Source organism: Mastomys coucha, unplaced genomic scaffold, assembly GCF_008632895.1.
Source record: "Mastomys coucha isolate ucsf_1 unplaced genomic scaffold, UCSF_Mcou_1 pScaffold22, whole genome shotgun sequence".
NCBI lineage: Eukaryota > Metazoa > Chordata > Mammalia > Rodentia > Muridae > Mastomys > Mastomys coucha.
The window spans coordinates 234,126,535-234,146,278 of record NW_022196905.1 but is presented as its reverse complement, the minus strand read 5'-3'; the positions used below and the strand labels follow the sequence as shown (position 1 = coordinate 234,146,278).

General features: G+C 38.0%; 1 protein-coding gene and 1 non-coding gene across 8 annotated transcripts in view; both read left to right on the top strand.

Moving 5' to 3' along the window:
• Cnot1 (CCR4-NOT transcription complex subunit 1) overlaps positions 1–19,744 on the top strand; it is a 98,044-nt gene that overhangs the window by 46,070 nt on the left and 32,230 nt on the right. For 2 of the 7 annotated variants that reach the window (XM_031340991.1, XM_031340987.1), the window contains exons 11-22: positions 3,670–3,840; positions 4,227–4,354; positions 6,087–6,327; positions 7,934–8,053; positions 8,756–8,878; positions 9,133–9,284; positions 12,654–12,804; positions 13,852–14,053; positions 15,176–15,319; positions 17,186–17,310; positions 17,550–17,836; positions 18,497–18,575. In XM_031340991.1, the coding sequence (XP_031196851.1) occupies positions 3,670–3,840; positions 4,227–4,354; positions 6,087–6,327; positions 7,934–8,053; positions 8,756–8,878; positions 9,133–9,284; positions 12,654–12,804; positions 13,852–14,053; positions 15,176–15,319; positions 17,186–17,310; positions 17,550–17,836; positions 18,497–18,575 (1,923 nt within the window). Of the gene's footprint in view, positions 1–3,669; positions 3,841–4,226; positions 4,355–6,086; positions 6,328–7,933; positions 8,054–8,755; positions 8,879–9,132; positions 9,285–12,653; positions 12,805–13,851; positions 14,054–15,172; positions 15,320–17,185; positions 17,311–17,549; positions 17,837–18,496; positions 18,576–19,744 lie in introns of all 7 variants that reach the window. The other 5 variants (XM_031340992.1, XM_031340988.1, XM_031340990.1 and 2 more) reach the window with 3 other exon arrangements.
• LOC116071742 lies at positions 13,062–13,193 on the top strand. Its single transcript, XR_004111116.1, has one exon. It is a non-coding gene; the product is annotated as a small nucleolar RNA SNORA50 (small nucleolar RNA).

Here is a 19,744-nt window from a genome sequence, read left to right as displayed (position 1 = left end):
AAAAAAAAAAACAAAAACAAAACAAACAAACACAAAACAAAAAAAAACCCAAAAAACAAAACAAAAACAGCAACAACAACAATAAAAAGATAGTAGATTCAGATGTAGCACCTTACTGATACAAAAAACAAACTATGAGAATTACAAATTACAGTTTGAAGTGGTGATACATGGCTCTAAGGCAGAGGCATGAGTATTGTACAAGTGGAGACCAGCCTGATCTACACAGCAAATTTCAGGCTAGCTAGGCTACATCATATGAGAAAAACTGAACAAGTAGTCATAGTCATACTTTTTGTTAGTTATGCAGAATTGCGAATTCACTGGTAGAGTGCTTGCCTAACATGCTAAAAGCTGTGTTTAGTTTCAGCACAGCAGAGAAGACAGACCTAAATTTTCTGTCCTGAAGCTACATAGAGCAACACAGAATGGGATGCTCTTATAGTGCCTTGATTCTACCTCCTGAGTTCTGGGACAGCAGACATGAACCACCAAGCCTAGCAATATCTGAATATTTTTGGTGGGTTAGTAGGAATTGAATCTAAGACCTTATATGTGTTATTCTTACCAGGTATCAAGGTATCTGGCCTATTTCTCAATTTTACTTTTCCATATTTGCAATTTACAACGAAGACCTAGTTACAGAGACGCATGTGTCCTCTCATAACATCACTACTAACAGAATTAGTAGGTTTTATTCCAGTTATTTAGTTTTTCATAGCATCAGGGATCAAAGACAATACCTTGGGTTTTGTGTGTTGAAAGGCATCTGTGTCTGTTTGATGTTTGTTGTTGATGTTGTATTCATAAATCCCTCTCCACATTGTGTGTGTGAGAGTGAGAGTGAATGTAGACTTATACATGACAGAAGACAGCTTCATGTGTTGATCATTGCTTTCTGTATTGTCTGAGACTGGGTATCACACTTTTCTTGTTTGCTGCTGCCTTCTCCAGTTTGGGTAGCTCGGACTTTGTTTCCAGTGTTTTGGTAGCTGAAGGAACACTGGGATTACAAGAACAATCACATTGTAACATTAGTTCTGGGGTTTCAAAATCAGGTGGTCAACACCTTGCAAGCACCTTAACCTCTTGAGCCAGTTCCCTAGTCTTTCATCCTATTTTTTGAGACAAGGTTTCTTGTTCTGTCTAGAGTTGATCAAGGTTTCCTGGCCAGTGAGCTCTAGGCACTGTTTCTTCAACACTGAGATGACAGATATGTGATGCTTTGGTTTGAGAGTGGGCTCATTTTTTTGCCTCCAAAGTGCTGGGATTAAAGGTACACATCACTATGCCCAGCTTTGACTTTCAGCTGAGACATCTCCTTAGGCTAGTTGTTCTTCTTAATACTTTGACCATTTAACACAGTTCCTCATTATGTGGTGACCTTCCCACCCCATCATAAAATCATTTTTGTTGCTATTACTGTAGTTTTGCCGGTGTTACAAATTGTGAATATTTCCAATGGTCTCTAGGCAACTTCTGTGTAAGGGTTATTCCACTGGAACCGGTAGCCTCCCACAGTTTGAGAAGTCCTGCTTTATGTAGTTCCTTATGTTTTTTTTTCTTTTTGTTTTTCCTTTTTCAAACATTTTTTCTTTCTTGCTTTGTTTTTGAAATAGTATCTGATGTGGCTTAGGTATTTTGTTTGATGTTGCTTCTTTATGTTTATTTTTTAAAACTTTAATTTTGATGGAGTTCCTTAAGTTGCCCATGATGGCTTAGAACTTTAAATCCTCCTACCTGAGCTCTGTCACATTTCTTAGTAGTACTTCTCTGTTGCTTAACAGGCAATAACATTCTGTGAATTATTTTATTAGGTACTTTTGTCACTGCAATCACAATAGTGTGTACTAATAAATACAAGTCTAGGAGGAATAGTCTAACCCACTGAGCACGTGTCCTCTTCCTCTACCTTATTCATGCAGTCCATTACTGTTCTGAGTACTGTGGTAGCCTGTAGTTGTCTACCTAAACAGGAAAATTACAGTGTGAAAAAATAAGTGTGGCTGTGGATGTAGGTTAGCAGTAGAGCACTTAAGAGAAGCAAGGCTCTTTGCTGGATCATTCGCACTACAAAAAATGTACCAGAGCTCAAGGGACTGGGGATTTGATTGTGAAGGCTCAGGTTATAAGCATGTATGTATACTTTATTAGACTTCTGTTCTTTTTTTTTATTCTTCCCCCTCTTTTCTATTTTTATTAAATAACAGACAAGGGTCTCTTTGTGGTAGCCTGGTTGTCCTTGAACTCTGTAATGACCAGGCTGGCCTGGAACTCACAGACACGTCTTGCTCGGCCTCTGGGGTGCTGTTTTTACACAAGATGAGCACTGCGTAACTGGATTGTTAGACTTTTTAAAGGGCATATATGTATGCTATTCTAGTTTGAAAATGAGCTGGAGAGTTTAGAGATTAAGAACACGTGCTGTTCTTTTAGAAGACCTCCAATTGATTCCCAGCACTCGTTCGTGATGGGTCACAACTGTATAGTTTAAGAGTATTGGGTGGCCTCTTCTGATCTTTATGGAAACTGTACATGTACATGGCACATACATGTACATGCAAGCAAAATACACAGAAAATAAAAGTAAATCTTTTTTTCTTTCTTTTTCTTTTTTTTTTTTTGGTTTTTTTAGAGACAAGGTTTCTCTGTAGCCTTGGCTGTTCTGGAACTCATTCTGTAGACCAGGCTGGCCTCGAACTCAGAATCTGCCTGCCTTTGCCTCCCAAGTGCTGGGATTAAAGGTGTGCGCCACCACTGCCCCTCAATAAAAGTAAATCTTAAGAAAATCTTTATTTTAAAAGGTTTTTAATAGAACTTGTGAGATGTAATTCAGTGATATAGTACATGTCTAGCATGAATAAGGCCCTAGGTTCAATCTCCAGCTCCACTAAAATGAATACATTTTAATGTATTATAACTTTATGCTGCGGTGGTATTATTCAGACAGTCCCACTATAGCATCGGCGGATTGGGAGCTTTTGATTCTTTTCTTGTCGGTCTACTAAGTGCTGAAGTTATAAAGGTGCCATTATGCCCAGCTAATTTTTGTTTTTTGTTTTGGTTTTTTGAGGCCCAGCTAATTTTTAATATCTTGTTTGCTTTTATTCATGTAGACTTGTAATCACACTAAATTTATAACACATATACATAGTACAGTGATACAAATCTTCAGGAAGGGTGTTAGCAACCTTACCAGAAACATGCCTATGACACTTTTCATTGTGTTTTAGTTTGGAAGCAGATAATGTTATGCAGACTAAAAAAAAAATCCCTGTTTTTTGAGATACATGCATATAGACTTTATAAGGAAAAGGCTTTAGTGGTGAACACCCTTAACCCCTGGTGAACACCCTTAACCCCAACATTCGGAAGAGGAGATGGGCAGGCTGATTTCTGAGTCCAAGGCCAACCTGATCAAATGGTGAGTTGTAGGCTGGCCAAGGCTTAAATTTTTTATATAACGTCAGATCCAGTCTGAGAAAAAGTCAAAATGAAGCAAAACGAAAATCCTTACAAAGGAGATCGTTGAAATTTGTTATACATCTTTGGTTTTGGCATATATTCTAAATAGAATACTCTGAATTTCAAAATTATTTTGACTTGTCCAAAGCACCAATATTTGCCCATATTTGTTCCTTTAACTTTGAAATGTTTTCATCTTTTTAGAACCCGAGTTTGAATTTCAAGGAAGTAACTTATGAATTGGACCATCCTGGATTTCAAATTCGTGACAGCAAAGGACTTCACAATGTGGTTTATGGCATTCAGAGGGGTCTGGGCATGGAAGTGTTTCCAGTAGATTTTATATATAGGCCTTGGAAACATGCAGAAGGCCAGGTAAGAATGATACTTAGCTATAGAATGAAGAAATAATTACCCATTGATCACAATATTATATTTATTTTGCATAGGTCAGGGAAGTGCCGCATGTCATCTGGTTTATATTTGTATTTTCAGTTTTAGAACTGATCAGAGTTCTTTAATGTGTAGCAGTCAAACTTTTCTAATTTGATAATGTTTATCTCCCAAGGCCATCTTATTGTCATTTTGTATCATTCTGAATTTCCTGGTTTTCAAAGGGAGATATCCCCTGCTCCCTACCATCCTGTTTTTGAAGTGCAATTATCTAACAACCCTAAGATTTGCTTTATAAAAGTGGTTCGTATTTTTCCAGCACCCCAAATTCTTTATGGCACTTAAGGACTTTTGTCTTCTTTTTCCAGCTCTCCTTTATCCAGCATTCCCTGATAAACCCAGAGGTCTTTTGCTTTGCTGACTACCCCTGTCACACTGTTGCCACTGATATTTTGAAAGCACCACCAGAGGATGACAATCGAGAAATTGCCACATGGTAAACATTCCTGTACTTTTGAAATACAGAAGCTCATATTGAGCAAGTAACACTGTTAAGATATTCAAAGAAAATAATTTATTTGTGAGATTTATTATATATAGTGTTCTGCCTGCATATATGCCTACACGTCAGAAGAGGGCACCAGATCTCAATATAGATGATTGTGAGCCACCATGTGGTTACTAGGAATTAAACTCAGGATCTCTGGGCAAATAGCCAGAGGTTAAGTACTCTTAGCCTCTGAATCATCTCTCTAGCTTGGAAATTTTTTTCTTTTGAAGATTTATTTATTTATTATATGTGAGTACACTGTAGCTGACTTCAGACACACCAGAAGAGGGTGTCAGATCTCTTTACAGATGGTTGTTAGCCTCCATGTGGTTGCTGGGATTTGAACTCGGGACCTCTGGAAGAGTAGTCTGTGCCCTTCTTAACCACTGAGCCATCTCTCCAGCCCAATAATATTTTGTCTTTTTTTTTTTTTAAAGATTTATTTATTTTTATGTGTATGAGTACACTGTAGCTGAATAGATGGTTATGAGCCACCGTGTGGTTGCTGGGATTTGAACTCAGGACCTTCGGAAGAACAGTCTGTGCTTTTAACCGCTGAGCCATCTCTCTAGCCCTGGAAATTTTATTTTTAATGAAGAGACTTAATAAAGTTTTATTATAAAGGATGTTGAACAAAAAACTTTTTTTTGTGTGTGTGTGTGTGTGTGGGGTGGTTCAAGACAGGGTTTCTCTGTGTAGCCCTGGCTGTACTGGAACTCACTCTGTAGACCAGGCTGGCCTCGAACTCAGAAATCCACCTGCCTCTGCCTCCCAAGTGCTCGGATTAAAGGTGTGCGCCACCACTGCCTGGCAAAAATTCTTTTTTAATTATATTGTCACTAGTTAAATTTTTGTTTTTGTAAGGCTGATATTTAAATCTTTTTGACTCTATAGGTATTATTGTAGGCATTTCAGGGAAGGAATGCAGACACAAGCCAAAGATACCTGCCCCCCCCTTTTTTAGTTGTATAAGTTCTCTCAAGTTGCTTTTTGCCTTTGATGCATCATTTGTCTTCTAGAACATTCTATGTGTTATGGTTTTCCTCATGGACTATATGTAGAATTAGATTTTTAGATATGATTTACAGGAACCAGATTGTAATTACTTTGTGTTATAGACTTCGTAGTTGCAACTTCAAGTTGAAATCTTTGCATTATGATAGTGGTAAGGTTGTAGCTTTGATAGAACTTTATCACATAAATTATGTCTTACTAGTATACTTATTTAGGATTTTTAAGTATTATGAAATCTCATTTGTTTTTTCATCCCAGTCATAAAAACCTTGGTAGTAAAGGTCCATGATTATGCAAGTCACTTATTGGTTGTTAGTTTGATTTCTTTTTAAAATTAATCTATAGGCATAGCAGCATGCCTCCCTGCCTCCCCAGCATATACAGTGTATGCTGAAACCCCTGGAGCATGTAGTTTTTAAAATCCACAGCAACCACTTAAAAATATTTTCTAATACCAAGGATTAGTAGCTATGTGATGTGTGCAGTTAAATTATGTAGCGAATGTCACTTAGTTTGGAGTGAATTTGAACGCTAGAGATATAGCTCATTATCAAAGTGTTCTGAAGAACAAGGATTTAGTGCCCAGTTTTCATGGAAAACAATGCATTTTTAAAAATCTAGTTAATATTGCCAGTGATCAAGCATTTCTCTTCATTCTTGTTAGGAAAAGCTTGGATTTGATTGAATCTCTGCTGAGGCTTGCAGAAGTTGGACAGTATGAGCAAGTGAAACAGCTCTTCAGCTTCCCTATTAAACACTGTCCAGACATGCTGGTATTGGCCTTACTTCAAATCAACACTTCCTGGCACACCCTACGCCATGAGCTCATCTCTACTTTGATGCCAATTTTCCTTGGAAACCATCCTAACTCTGCCATTATTTTGCACTATGCATGGCATGGGCAGGTAAGACAAATAATCAATTCTTTATTTCAGTTTTTGACAGTCTTAAGTCTCAGAGTTTCAAATTTCTGGTGATGGTGTATCAGTTAAGAAGTGTTTGTTGCTCCTTCAGAGGATCTGGGTTCAGTTCCCAGAATCCACACAGCAGCTAACAACCATCCATTATACAAGTTCTAGGGCTGCCAGCATCCTCTTTTGACCTCCAATGGTATTAGGCATACACATGATGCACAAAACATCTAATAGTCATATAAGATAAATTTAAAAATGAAAATCTCAGTGTTCTAATAGATTTGTTATCATCAAACAGGTTTTTAATCTTAGATCCTATCGAGAGTTCTATAAAAGTACCAAGGAGCAAGGATGTAGATATTATTAAAATTCAACATCCTTACAACTTGCTACTTGGTATGACACATATCCCATTGATATCCATGAAGAGCTTGCTTACTTACTATGACTGCACAAGGTCCTGGTCCTGGTCCTAATTTCAGCAATAAACTAGGAAAATCACAAAAGAGTCGTTTGTTTTGTTTTGGAGTCAAGAGTCACATGTATCCCAGACTGGGCTGGAAATTACTATGTGGAAGGATGATGACCATTACTTTCGGTTCCCCAGATATTGTGGCACAGGACTTTTAGGTTTGTTAAAAAAGCACTCTAAGCAGGCTAGCTATATCCCTTATCCCAGAGATAGCTTTAAATGCCATTTTTCATCTTTCCTAATTAGATGAATAATAACAAATAATAGATAAATGAAGAAATAAAAACATTTGTTTATTACTATTAGTTTTTTGAGACATCACCTCTAGGTTTTGGTGTGGTTGTGGTTTGTATATGCTTGTATAGTATACATTTATTCAGAGGGTTAGGCTATCTTATCCTGCTTTGTCTTTCTCTTCCTTTAACCTAGAGCTAGCCCGGCAGCCAGCAATCCCAGTGAACTTCCTGTTTCCACTCTTAAACTGCAGGGTTATAGTCATGCAGGTACTGGAATCCAGACATAGAGCCTCATGTTTTCAAAGCAACCACTTTTACCTATTGAATTGTTTATCTGTCCCTACACCCCTAATTTTATAGACTAAACTTACCCACTGAATCTCTCCTAATGCCCTTATACCCCACAAAGGAAAAAAAAATCATCTCTGCCTGGGCTGGGCCTCTGAGTGTTAGGATTGCAGGAGTGTGCTGCTATGCCAGGTGCGCCTGCCTTAACATTTTCCCCCCTCTTTTCTTGTTTGGTTTTCAAGTCTTTTCATGCAGGGTCTCTTGATGGGTCAGATAGAAGCACTAAGCTCACAGTAGTCATGAGCTCACATGCTGCATGCTGCAATGACAGACGCATAGCAGTGCCCTTGGCTTAATTTTGTGTTTGAAAATGAGTATGCAGACTTACATGCTCATTGGTTTTTTTTGAGTTGTTGACCAGGTTTGGGAAGATATAAAGAATGTTACTGTAATTAATTGGTGCTTGAGCCTGACCTTCAGTCTCTGTATTGATACATTTTTCTTTCATGAGTAGAATGTGAAAAATTAGCTGGCCATTTGTAATAATACTTACCAAATAGCTAGCATGGTTCCTGTTTAACGTTCCCTCCTCTTTTCTTAGGGACAGTCTCCATCAATTCGCCAACTTATAATGCATGCAATGGCAGAGTGGTACATGAGAGGGGAGCAGTATGATCAGGCCAAATTGTCTCGAATACTTGACGTGGCCCAGGACTTGAAGGTGATGTCAGAGCAACAACAGTGCTTTGCTAAAATGTGTTAGAATATTTACCTGTAACTAGCTCATTTGAATTAAGATTTAGAAGCTTAAACATTGAAAGGTAACAAGGAGCATAATTTAGATCGGCAAATCTGTCTTAAAGGCTGGTTTGTTTGCTTGTTTGGTGGTATTCAGAATTGAACATCAGGGACTTAGACGTGGTAGAGAAACACTCCACCACCAAGCTGTATGACTAGTCTTGTAAGATTTTTTTTTTTTAAAGCAAGTGATGGTTGGGCTTTTGTCATGAGTAATCTATAATACGTAATTTTGTAGAAAGGTTCATTTTCAACTCCGCTGTAAACTTGTTACAGTATTCTGCTAGTTATCTAAGGTATTTATCACTGTTAATATAAATTATATAATTGTGCTTAGTTATCAGGAGTATGCATGCGGATGCTAAAATTGGAGAAGGGTCATTATTTGTACCCTTGCTTTGCTCTTGATACTGTTAATTGAAAAGGAGCCAAGTAGTTAACTTATGAAGGTAGGCATGAGTTGACCTTTTAAATAGGGCATTAATTCTAAATAGAGTACTCCCTTAAGAAGACTGTAGCCAAGCAAATAGTAGATGCTTTATTTAATAAACATGTTTTTAAGACTGGAAGTAGAAAGTAGTACAAAGAAATGGATATTACTTGACTTTGTACATGTTTCACTTAGGCCCTGTCTATGCTGCTGAATGGCACTCCATTTGCCTTTGTTATTGACCTTGCTGCACTTGCTTCCCGGCGTGAATACCTCAAACTTGACAAGTGGCTAACAGATAAGATAAGAGAGCATGGGGTAAGCATTGTCCAGGAAATGTTCCTTTCTTTCAAAAACTGGTATCTAAACTGTTAGGGAATTAAACGCAGGACCTGGTACATGGTATGCAATTGCTTAACTTTTGAGCCACATCCCTATCCCAAGAAGTACCTACCCCTTTTAAGATGATATCTAAAATGTTTTCTTTGTAGATGGTAGTTAATTGTGGTTAGTTCTTCAAATTGAAAGTTTTTAAGATAAATTTAAATACACTGAAGCATTTTCTTTTTTAGGAGCCTTTTATACAAGCATGTATGACTTTTTTAAAGAGAAGGTGCCCTTCCATTTTGGGTGGACTTGCCCCAGAGAAAGATCAGCCCAAAAGTGCTCAACTTCCTGCTGAAACTCTAGCAACAATGTTGGCTTGCCTACAAGCTTGTGCAGGGTAAGAAGAATATGCTTGGGAATACTTGGGCATGACTATTGGGCCAGGCTTGGTGTGGTTTCTCCCCATTATCCAGACACCCAGGAGGTAGAGACTGGTGGATCATTATGAGTTCCAGTTTAGTCTTGATTGAATTCATGACCTGCCAGGGCTATGTGGAAAGACACTGTCTTAATCAAGACAACTAATCAAAAATTATGGTTAATCACCATTGATTTGGAGAAAGTGACATTGTGGGATCAAGGGCAGGTGAGTTCCTGGCTACCAGAGGAGAATAGAGAGACCTAGTCTTGAAAGAAAAGAAAATCTGTTGGTTTTTAGTTCCAGGGTACTACAATGTTAACAGTGTGTTGTAGTACCACTCTTGAATGAGAATGTTGACTTTCTTTGACTTCTTAAAAATGCCATGTTGTATGGGTTTATTTTATATTCTTTTTTTTTTTTTAAGATTTATTTATTATTACATCTAAGTACACTACAGCTGTTTTCAGACACACCAGAAGAGGGCGTCAGATCTCATTACAGATGGTTTTGAGCTACCATGTGGTTGCTGGGATTTGAACTCAGGACCTCTGGAAGAGCAGTCAGTGCTCTTACCCACTGAGCCATCTCTCCGGCCCCTATTTATAGATTCTTAATACTTCCGTGAAATGCATACATGACTCTTATTGCTACACTATACAGTCTTAATTAAATCGCCCTTTTAGTAAATACTGAAATTGAGGCTAATTAGATGCCTTCCAACTTTTTGAAGTTCCTTGAATTTTTCTGTGACTTTTAAGGTCAGTTGGTACATCCCTGCAGAATTGCAAAGCTGCTCTGGGAGCTACAGTTGATGGTTTTCATCTTTAGCTCATAATAGGGCCTTGAAAAACTATGTTAAAACAAATGATTGATATTTGACTAGGAGTGATGTGTAGATAGAAATTTGTAGAAAATAGGTTAAGAAATAAATTGTAATCCTAGTAAAATTAGGACCTTCAGTCCATGAATCTGGTATTTTTGATGTACAAAACTTATACTTTGCTGTTTGAAACAGTTTTTTAAATGTTTATTTTATATTTTTATGTATATGAGTACATTGTAGCTATCTTTAAACATACCAGAAGAAGGCATCAGATCCCATTACAGATTGTTGTGAGTCATCATGTGGCTGAGAATTGAACTCAGGACTTCTGGAAGAGTAGTCAGTAGCCATCTCTCCAGCTGTTTGAAACAGTTTTATTAAAAAATTAAATTTATTGCTGGATATTTTATACAAGATCATGTTATCTGTAAATGTACACAGCTTTCTAGCCTCCCCCCCCCCCTTCTTTCACCTCCCCCTTCTTGGGTTTCTTTGTATATCCCTGGCTGTCCTGGAACTAACTCTATTCAGTAGGCAGGCTCCAAACTCAGAAAATCACCTGTCTCTGCCTCCCAGGCGCTTGGGATTAAAGGTGTGGGAATCCAGCTTCCAAATGACTTCCTGATTTTATAATCTGGGTGTTTCTCATTTCTTTCTGTTTTTCTTTTTTAACATTTTATTTATTTTTATTTTATATACGAGTGTTCTATCTGCATCTATGCCTACATGCCAGAAGATCCCATTGTAGATGGTTGTGAACCACCATGTCGTTGCTGGGAATCAAACTGAGGACCTCTGGAGTAGCAGACAGTGCTCTCAACCACTGACTCATCTCTCTAGCCTAGTGTTTCTCACTTCTTTTCCTTCCTTCCTTCAAGATTTCTTTTATGCATAAGTATACTGTAGCTGTCTTCAGATACACCAGAAGAGGGCATCATATCCCATCACAGTCGAGAGGCACCATGTGGTTGCTTAGAACCTCTGGAAGAGCAGTCAGTGCTCTTAACCACTGAGCCACCTCCAGCCCCTTTTTACTCTTTTTCTTAAATGGTAGGAATTCTTGTCTTGTTCCTGACTTTGGACAAAGTGTTAAGTCCTTTATGGTATTGATACTTGTGGGTTTCATAGGATTCCTTGTTCAGGATGAATTCCCTCTGCAGTTTAGGTTCTTTTGGAGGAGGAGGCCTTTTTTTTTTTTTTTGCATTTGCATAAAGTCTCAACTATATTGCACTGACTAACTTCTAACTAGTAAATCATTCCTCTTGCCTTAACCTCCTGAGTTTGAGGATTACTGTCCTAGTTTGTGTGTTTATTATGAAAATGTTTTGTCAAAAGATCTTTGTGTGTGTGCCGTGGTGGTGGCATACACCTTTAATCCCAGCACTTGGGAGGCAGAGGCAGGCAGATTTCTGAGTTCGAGGCCAGCCTGGTCTACAGAGTGAGTTCCAGGACAGCTAGGGCTACACAGAGAAACCCTGTCTCGAAAAACAAAAAAACAAAACAAAACAAAAAAAATCTTTGTGCTGTTTAACATTGTCAAGTTATTTTTGTTTTTATTCTTGTAGTATGTGATCTCTTATGTTAGTAAGATTGTGGAGGTGAGCTCTTGTATCTTACTATTAAACTCACATGGTGGTTTTCTATATATGTATTTTCAGTATGCTATAAAGGATTTACTAGTATTTAATTGAGGGATTTTAATATCTATTCCTATTTTGTAGTTTTTATTTTATTTGTCTAGTTGTATTGTTGACATGATAGAATTGATAAGTGCTTTCCTAAGTTTTTGTGTATGGATGTTTACTTATTACTGTTATCAATTTAAAGAGTCAAGGTCTTGCTATGTCAACTTGCATTTAAGCAGTATATTGGCTTGAGACTTTTTTGTTGTTGTTTTTTGTTTTTTTTTTTTTTTTTTTTTTTGTTTTTTTTTGAGACATGGTTTCTCTGTGTAGCCTGGGCTGTCCTGGAACTCACTCTGTAGACCAGGCTGGCCTCGAACACAGAAATCTGCCTGCCTCTGCCTGGCTTGAAACTCTTGACTACTAGAGCTTTTAGGTTTGTTTTGCTCTCATTCTCTGATGGCTGCTAGTTAAAAAAAAAAAATCAGTAGCTGAAATGTCTTAGATAAAATACAGTTTTGGGGGGCTGGAGAGGTGGCTCAGCGGTTAAGAGTACTGACTGCTCTTCCAAAGGTCCAGAGTTCAAATCCTAGTAACCACATGGTGGCTCATAACAATCTGTAATGAGATCCGATGCCATCTTCTGGAGTGTCTGACGAGAGCTACATTGTACTTACATATAATAAATAAATCTTCAAAACAAAAAACACCGCAGTTTTTGCCAGAAGTTTTGAAGATAACCTAGTGTTCCGCAAATCCTGTTGGTAAATGGCAGATGCAAGGGGGTGATATACAATTGGAGGCATGTTCTCCAGAATATATTATTTGGTGATCAGATTGATATCTTTAGGCATTCTGGGAAATAGCAAACATATATCTCATTTTTCTTCTCCTTGTAGGAGTGTTTCTCAAGAGTTATCAGAGACTATCCTTACCATGGTAGCCAATTGCAGTAATGTAATGAATAAGGCCAGACAGCCACCACCTGGAGTTATGTCAAAAGGTCGCCCTCCTAGTGCTAGCAGCTTAGATGCCATTTCTCCTGTTCAGGTAACGGTTTCTTCTTATTTTTGTTCATAGATTCAGAATAGACCAAACTCCAGCATCTTTAGTAACAGCTTGAGTTTATTTTACTTCTGATACCTGCATGTGTAACATGTTTGAAAGGAGATCCTTCCATAGGCAGTATTACTGAGAATAGACTTTAGTAAGCAAAAAGAACATGACTGAGAGAGAAGATAAAACCATTTATTTAGGTAAATGAAGAGGGTTTCTTTTTTAAATTAGAGTTACACTCTTGAGAGAATAAGCACTGCCTTTGAATCTGATGTGTCTTGTTTGTAGCTTCACGGCCAAGCAACAGTACTAGAGCATAACGGCTTGTTATAGCTGGGCTCTCAGCTCTCAACTGCACTGCTCTTGTAAAGCAAGGCGCATTCAAGTCACTCCCTGACACCGCCCACCCCATCCTCTTAGGGAGCAACAGATTCCACTCTGGTTTCAGACAACACTGAATGGAAGATTGGGGTTTAAGGAAGGAAAAGCACTTAGAAACTCTTCAGTCTCATAAGACATTTGCTTGTCATTTCCCATACTCATAAAGGTGTGAAGAAGTGTCACAACTACAATGCTTGGAGTACAGTTAAAAAGATTTTTAAAATTTCTGCAAATAGCATATTTTGATTTTGGTGTTCCTTTTTGAACCCTAAAAAAATTATAAAACTTGATGATGTGTTTTAAGTGAAATATTCTCTTATAAGTAAAACAAGAGGCTGGAATTAATTTTGATTTATAATAATGTAACATTTGCCCTATGTTACTACTAAAAGTTTAATAGTCAAACAATAGGGAGGTCAGTTATCTTGTCAGTTTTGTGGTTTCCTATGGCTCTGGTACTTTATGGCAGGGTTTAAACTCTTTAAGCCTGTTCTGTATCTTGTATGAAAGATGATTAGCAGACTTAATACTGTTATACTTGTTACAGTTGTATGGGTATTAAAGTGTTTCAAAGTATAAGGAGATATTACTATGACTTACTATACTTCTGTCATTTGTTTGTCCTCAAAACCTGTGTAATACATGTGTGTTTTTCTTTAGATTGACCCTCTTGCTGGGATGGCATCTCTTAGTATAGGTGGTTCAGCTGCCCCTCACACCCAGAGCATGCAGGGGTTTCCTCCAAATTTGGGTTCTGCGTTCAGTACCCCTCAGTCACCAGCAAAAGCATTTCCACCACTTTCAACCCCAAATCAAACAACGGCTTTCAGTGGTATTGGAGGACTTTCCTCACAGCTTCCAGGTGAGGGGAGCTGGGTAAGGTTGGAATTATTTGTGTACTTTATTGTGCCTGGTTAGTGTATGCTAAAGGATTTGGAATGATTAATTAAAAAAGAAAGGAAATTAGGCAAAATGTATATATCTTTATCCTCAGTTTGGGAGACAGAAACATACTGTTTAATTTTGTTCCTTTTAATGGAAGTAAGTGATTAGGATTTTATAGTAATAACGTTAGAGTTAGTACAAGGATTCACTTTCCGCAAATGATAATATGGGTAACACATCGACCATAGAGTTATTTGTTGCATTATATGTTATTTTCTTGGTGGTGTGGATTTAATACTGGGCTGGTCACATGTTTAATTGTGTGAATTCAGCCTTATGAGAAGACTGTGCATACCAAATTCAAGTGTTTGTTTTGCCTGACTTATACAATACCACATAGAAAATATTGTTATATCTTTTAAAACCTTTTGAATTCCTTCTAGATCTTGTTGATTTGTAATTTTACAGTGAAATGAAGGTTCTTTTCTCCTTATACATGCTTCTCTTGTGCATGTTCAAGTTGTTAGCACACTAAAAGCCAAGGAGTAAAGGATCATGATGAAGCAACTTAGTTACTGCTGCTGTAGCTTCTAGACCTGATGAATAATTTACTTAAACTGAAACCACTGGGCTATCAAAGCCTTCTTAGCACAGATGTGTAACCATTAGCCTTTGTGGTTTTCATTGTTAGTATTTGCTTAGACTTGACAGGATTAAATAGAGAAATTCCAACTCATGATAATTATGAAACAATTGCATGAAATGCTTTAATTTTATTGATTGTAACCTGAATATGTTGGTGTATTCTTTGAGAGCATGCACTTTAAAATGAGAGATTTAATACTATAAATGACGGGGCCAGTGGAATGGCTCAGTGGAAAAGGCTCTTGAAACTGAGAGCCTGGAGATGAGAGTCTGCTCCTCTGAGCCCATTTGGAGGCGGAGGAGAAAAGCAGTTCCATGGTTTGTTCTCACCATCACACTTGTGTGGTGGTGTCCCCGCCCTCAGATGTGCATCAGGTACACACAGTAAGTTTAATTGTTCTTGAAATGAAGAAGTACTGACTAAACTTCTGGCTGCCTTCATTCTCTCTAGTAGGTGGTCTTGGCACAGGAAGCCTGACTGGCATAGGAACTGGGGCCCTTGGACTTCCTGCAGTGAACAATGATCCTTTTGTACAGAGGAAACTGGGCACCTCTGGACTCACCCAGCCCACATTCCAGCAGAGTAAGATGAAGCCTTGTAAGTGGTAGTGTTGTCTGTGACTGTGAAGTGTGACTGACACATGTAAACATTTCATTTCATTTTCTGTTGTCCTTAGAATTATGTAGATAAAATTGACTTGTATGTTGGTAATAGGGTCATAATTGCATTAGATACACCCTGAGTCTTGTGGGAATACACAAGTTTGAATCATTAAAACTAAAGCTTATCACTCCACCTGTACTCTGGATTGCCAGAACAAAATGATAATAAGAGGTGTCCTCACTGTGTCTCCCTGAGAGTAACAGCAGGTAGAGGAAAGGGAAAAGCTGGAAAGTGCCAGATTTTCATACAATTTTACACACCACACACAAATCTATTCGTGTGGCTTTCAAGAAGTCAGGGGCCTCAGGCGTGGTGTAACATGCCTTTAATCCCAACATTTGAGAAAGGTGGATTTCCTGAGCCGTAGGCCAGCTCTGTCTAGGCAGTAGATTCCAGGCCATTCAGAGCTGTATTGAGAGACCCTTTCTCTTGTGGTAGAAAGAAGGAAGGAGCAGGATGAGTGGATGAGCAGCCCAGATTTCAGATTTTTGTTTCAGTCATAATTTGGAAGTAAATTACATATTACCTTCTTAGTGTATGCAGTTTTATTTGCCTCATAAATATCACTGTGAAATAAGGATGAAGACCAATATTTAAGGCTCATTTTTGTTCCCAAAGGGGGAACAAAAACACTTTTATACATCCAGTAGCCTAGTTGATTGACTTCCATGTTTGTTTTATTACTGGGACTAAATATTGATGATAGAAGAATTCAAAGACCTAGCACAGTGGTGTACACATGAGGCAGGAGCAAGTTCTAGCTAGCTTGGGCTAACTTACTTTATGCACACTAGTTCTAATTTTTTCTTAAAAAACAAAGGTGGTTAAGAACCCAGATGGCAGACCTCCACTGTCTGGAACTCTAGGGATCTGACACCCTCTTCTGGTCTGCAAGGGCATATACACAGATAAACTTGCAGACAAAACACATAAATCAATACACATAAAAGTAGTTTTTGGTTTTATTTAAAGAATTATTTACTTATTATATGTAAGTACACTGTAGCTGTCTTCAGACACTCCAGAAGAGGGTGTCAGATCTCATTACAGTTGCTTGTGAGCCACCATGCGGTTGTTGGGATTTGAACTCAGCACCTTCGGAAGAGCAGCCAGTGCTCTTAACCACTGAGCCACCTCTCCAGATCCCATAAAAGTAGTTTTTTAAGGGTGGTGAGCAGGATAGATATTTGTGGTGCAGGCCATAATTCCAACAGAGAAAGATGGAATTAATTTCAAGGCCAACCAGAGGTACATATTGAGGTCCAGGGCAGCCTCCCAATAATCACCGTAATATAGTGATAATCATCACCATCATCTCCACTGACTTGAAAATATTAGTGTGAAAGGTTTGTCTGGCTGTTAATGTTTTGTAGCATGCTTTGTGTTTGTGTGTGTCTTGTTTTTTGTTAATTTGTATATTTATTACAACATAATAAAGACTTACTAATTATGTCATGAGTAGGTTTTTTAATGGTAAATGTGTTAGGAGTTGTAGCCTATTGAGCTTTTTACTGTAGTAGGATTTACAAAATATTGTAGAAGAACTAAGTAAAGCAATGTATTTATGTCTTTTTTGTCTGCCTGGGCAGCTATGGTCATAAAATCATCATTTGATCCTTGAACCTTTAGTTTCTTTTAAATGTTCCCTCTTCCCCCCTAAAAGTTAGAACCATACTAGCCTCTCTTCTTTTAAATGTTCCCTCTTCCCCCCTAAAAGTTAGAACCATACTAGCCTCTCTATCTTTCTGGGGAACTGAAAGACTTAACTATGTATACTGATAGCCTTTTCCTCCCCAACAGCCGACTTGTCTCAGGTGTGGCCAGAGGCAAATCAGCATTTCAGTAAAGAAATTGATGATGAAGCAAACAGCTATTTCCAGCGAATATATAATCATCCACCACATCCAACCATGTCTGTTGATGAGGTGAGTGTCTAGGATTCCCAATTTCTCATGTTTTCATACTCTTGAAATAAGGGCACTTTAAAGGTTTTTAGAAATTTTCTAAAAATGTTGTAATCTTTTGAAATTTTAATATTTGTGTTAGGTTCTGTTTTTTGCACTGGTAAATGCTTTTCTTAGCAAGTCTGCTATTAATAAGGTATATAAGAGATTCTTGGTAAAGTTTCTTGTATGTATGTATTGTGTTTCTCTTGCTTTTCTAGGTATTAGAAATGCTACAGAGATTTAAAGACTCGACAATAAAAAGGGAGCGAGAAGTATTTAACTGTATGCTGAGGAATTTATTTGAAGAATACCGGTTTTTCCCACAGTACCCTGATAAAGAATTACACATAACAGCCTGCTTGTTTGGTGGCATCATTGAAAAAGGATTGGTCACTTACATGGCATTGGGTCTGGCCCTGCGATATGTTCTTGAAGCCTTACGGAAGCCTTTTGGATCCAAAATGTATTATTTTGGTATTGCTGCATTAGATAGATTTAAAAATAGGTGAGTAGCTAGACTGACACTTCTTTCTCTCTTCTTCTCCCAACGCGCATCTGAGCCTTCTTCGTCCTGGGTAGTATCTTTTTTGTGGAGCAATAAATAGTGTATATTATACACAATGCATACACTTCCAGTGTATATACTGACCTATATACAACAAGTTCTATTGTTTGGGCAAAGTAAACCGATTTCTTTTTTTAAAAGCATAGGTAATGACTTTGTTTATTTTGTATGATATAATTTTAAGTTGCTTTTTAAATTTTGATTGGTTCTCTCCCAGTCTGGCCTGCAAATCCCAATTCTTCATTGTCCCAGATGCTGGGATCGCAGGCCTATGTGACCATACCTGGGTGAAGGTTTATTTTCTATGTGGAATGAGGTTCATGAGTGTATTCTTCCCCCTACTCCCTTTTTGGTGGCATCGCCGTATTACTGATCCCCCTCCCCCCTCCAGACATAACCAGGTTGGCCTTGAGCTTGTGTCCCTGTTGTTAAATTCTGGGGGTTTTGTATGTGTACTGTTCCTGGCTGGTGGTCTTCCATTTGACATTCTCTTCAAAATAACAGTAGAGAAATGATTTTCAGTAGTAATGTCTGGGGAAAAAACCCATCTTTTTTCCTGTGCTTACATGAAATGATGAATGAACAATTAATTTTTGGCAGATTGAAGGACTATCCTCAGTATTGTCAGCACCTGGCTTCTATCAGTCACTTTATGCAGTTTCCACATCATTTGCAGGAGGTAAGTGCCCTGATCTGTAATGGCCTGCCAGGTAGACAGAAGCTAGTCTCCCTTGATTTGTTTGGAGATTTTGTGAGAAATGCTAGTAAGATTAAGGTTTTTTTGTTTGTTTTTAATTTGTTGTATTATTATTGTGTGTAAAGACTTGCACATAACGGCCAGTAGCCAGCCTGTACGGAGGTTAGAGAACTCTTGTGGGTCACAGCTCACTTCCAAGGTCTTGGAATTCAGCCGCTGTTCATTCCGCTTCCTGGGCAAATGATCTCCTTATGGATCCATAACACTTGCCTTTTTGGTTTGTGAGCCTTCATGTGATTGTTGGGAATTGAATTTAGGACTTCTGCTTACTGTGGTCAACCCCACTCGCTCCAGTTGGTTGGACCAGCTCCCTACTCTAGCTCTCTTGGGAAGCACCAGAAGAGGATGTCAGATCTCATTACTGGTGGTTGTGAGCCACCATGTGGTTCCTGGGAATTGAACTCAGGACCTTTGGAAGAACAGTCAGTGCTCTTACCCGCTGAGCCATCTCACCAGCCCACCTTTTGTGTTTTTTTTTGTTTGTTTGTTTGTTGGAAACATGGTCTCACTATGTACCTCTAGCTGCCAAGAGTTCAATAGGCTGTGTCAAAATTCAAAAATTCTCCTGCCTCTGTTAAAGTGCAGGTATTAAAGGCATATGACACAATGCCAAGATTAGGATTCTTCATTGATCTCAATCTGTATATTGTTCCTTTCTTAGTTTTTTGGCTTAATAATAAACCAGATAAAAATGTCATTCATGGTGTAGTGGCTTTGAACTGTGGTTTTCTTGGTTGAATTAAAAGGCTTTGGTTGAATTAAAAGTTCTTGTGGTCTGGTGATACTTGTGAATAGTAGATATATTTCTCTCAGTGAAAAAAAAAAATATATATATATATACATGTATATATATATATATATATATATATATATATATGCAAAACTTTCCTGATTCTAGAAAATGGTAGAATTCAAAGGTTGGCGGCGCCCACCTGTAATCCTTATAACTGCATCCCAGATCAAGGCCAGCCTGGTCTATATAATGACTTCCAGTCTAGCCAAGCTTTATAATCTGACCCTGTCTCAAAAACAAATAACCCCAGAACAAAAATCACACAATACAAAGTTGGTTTACAAATTGCTTACTTTAA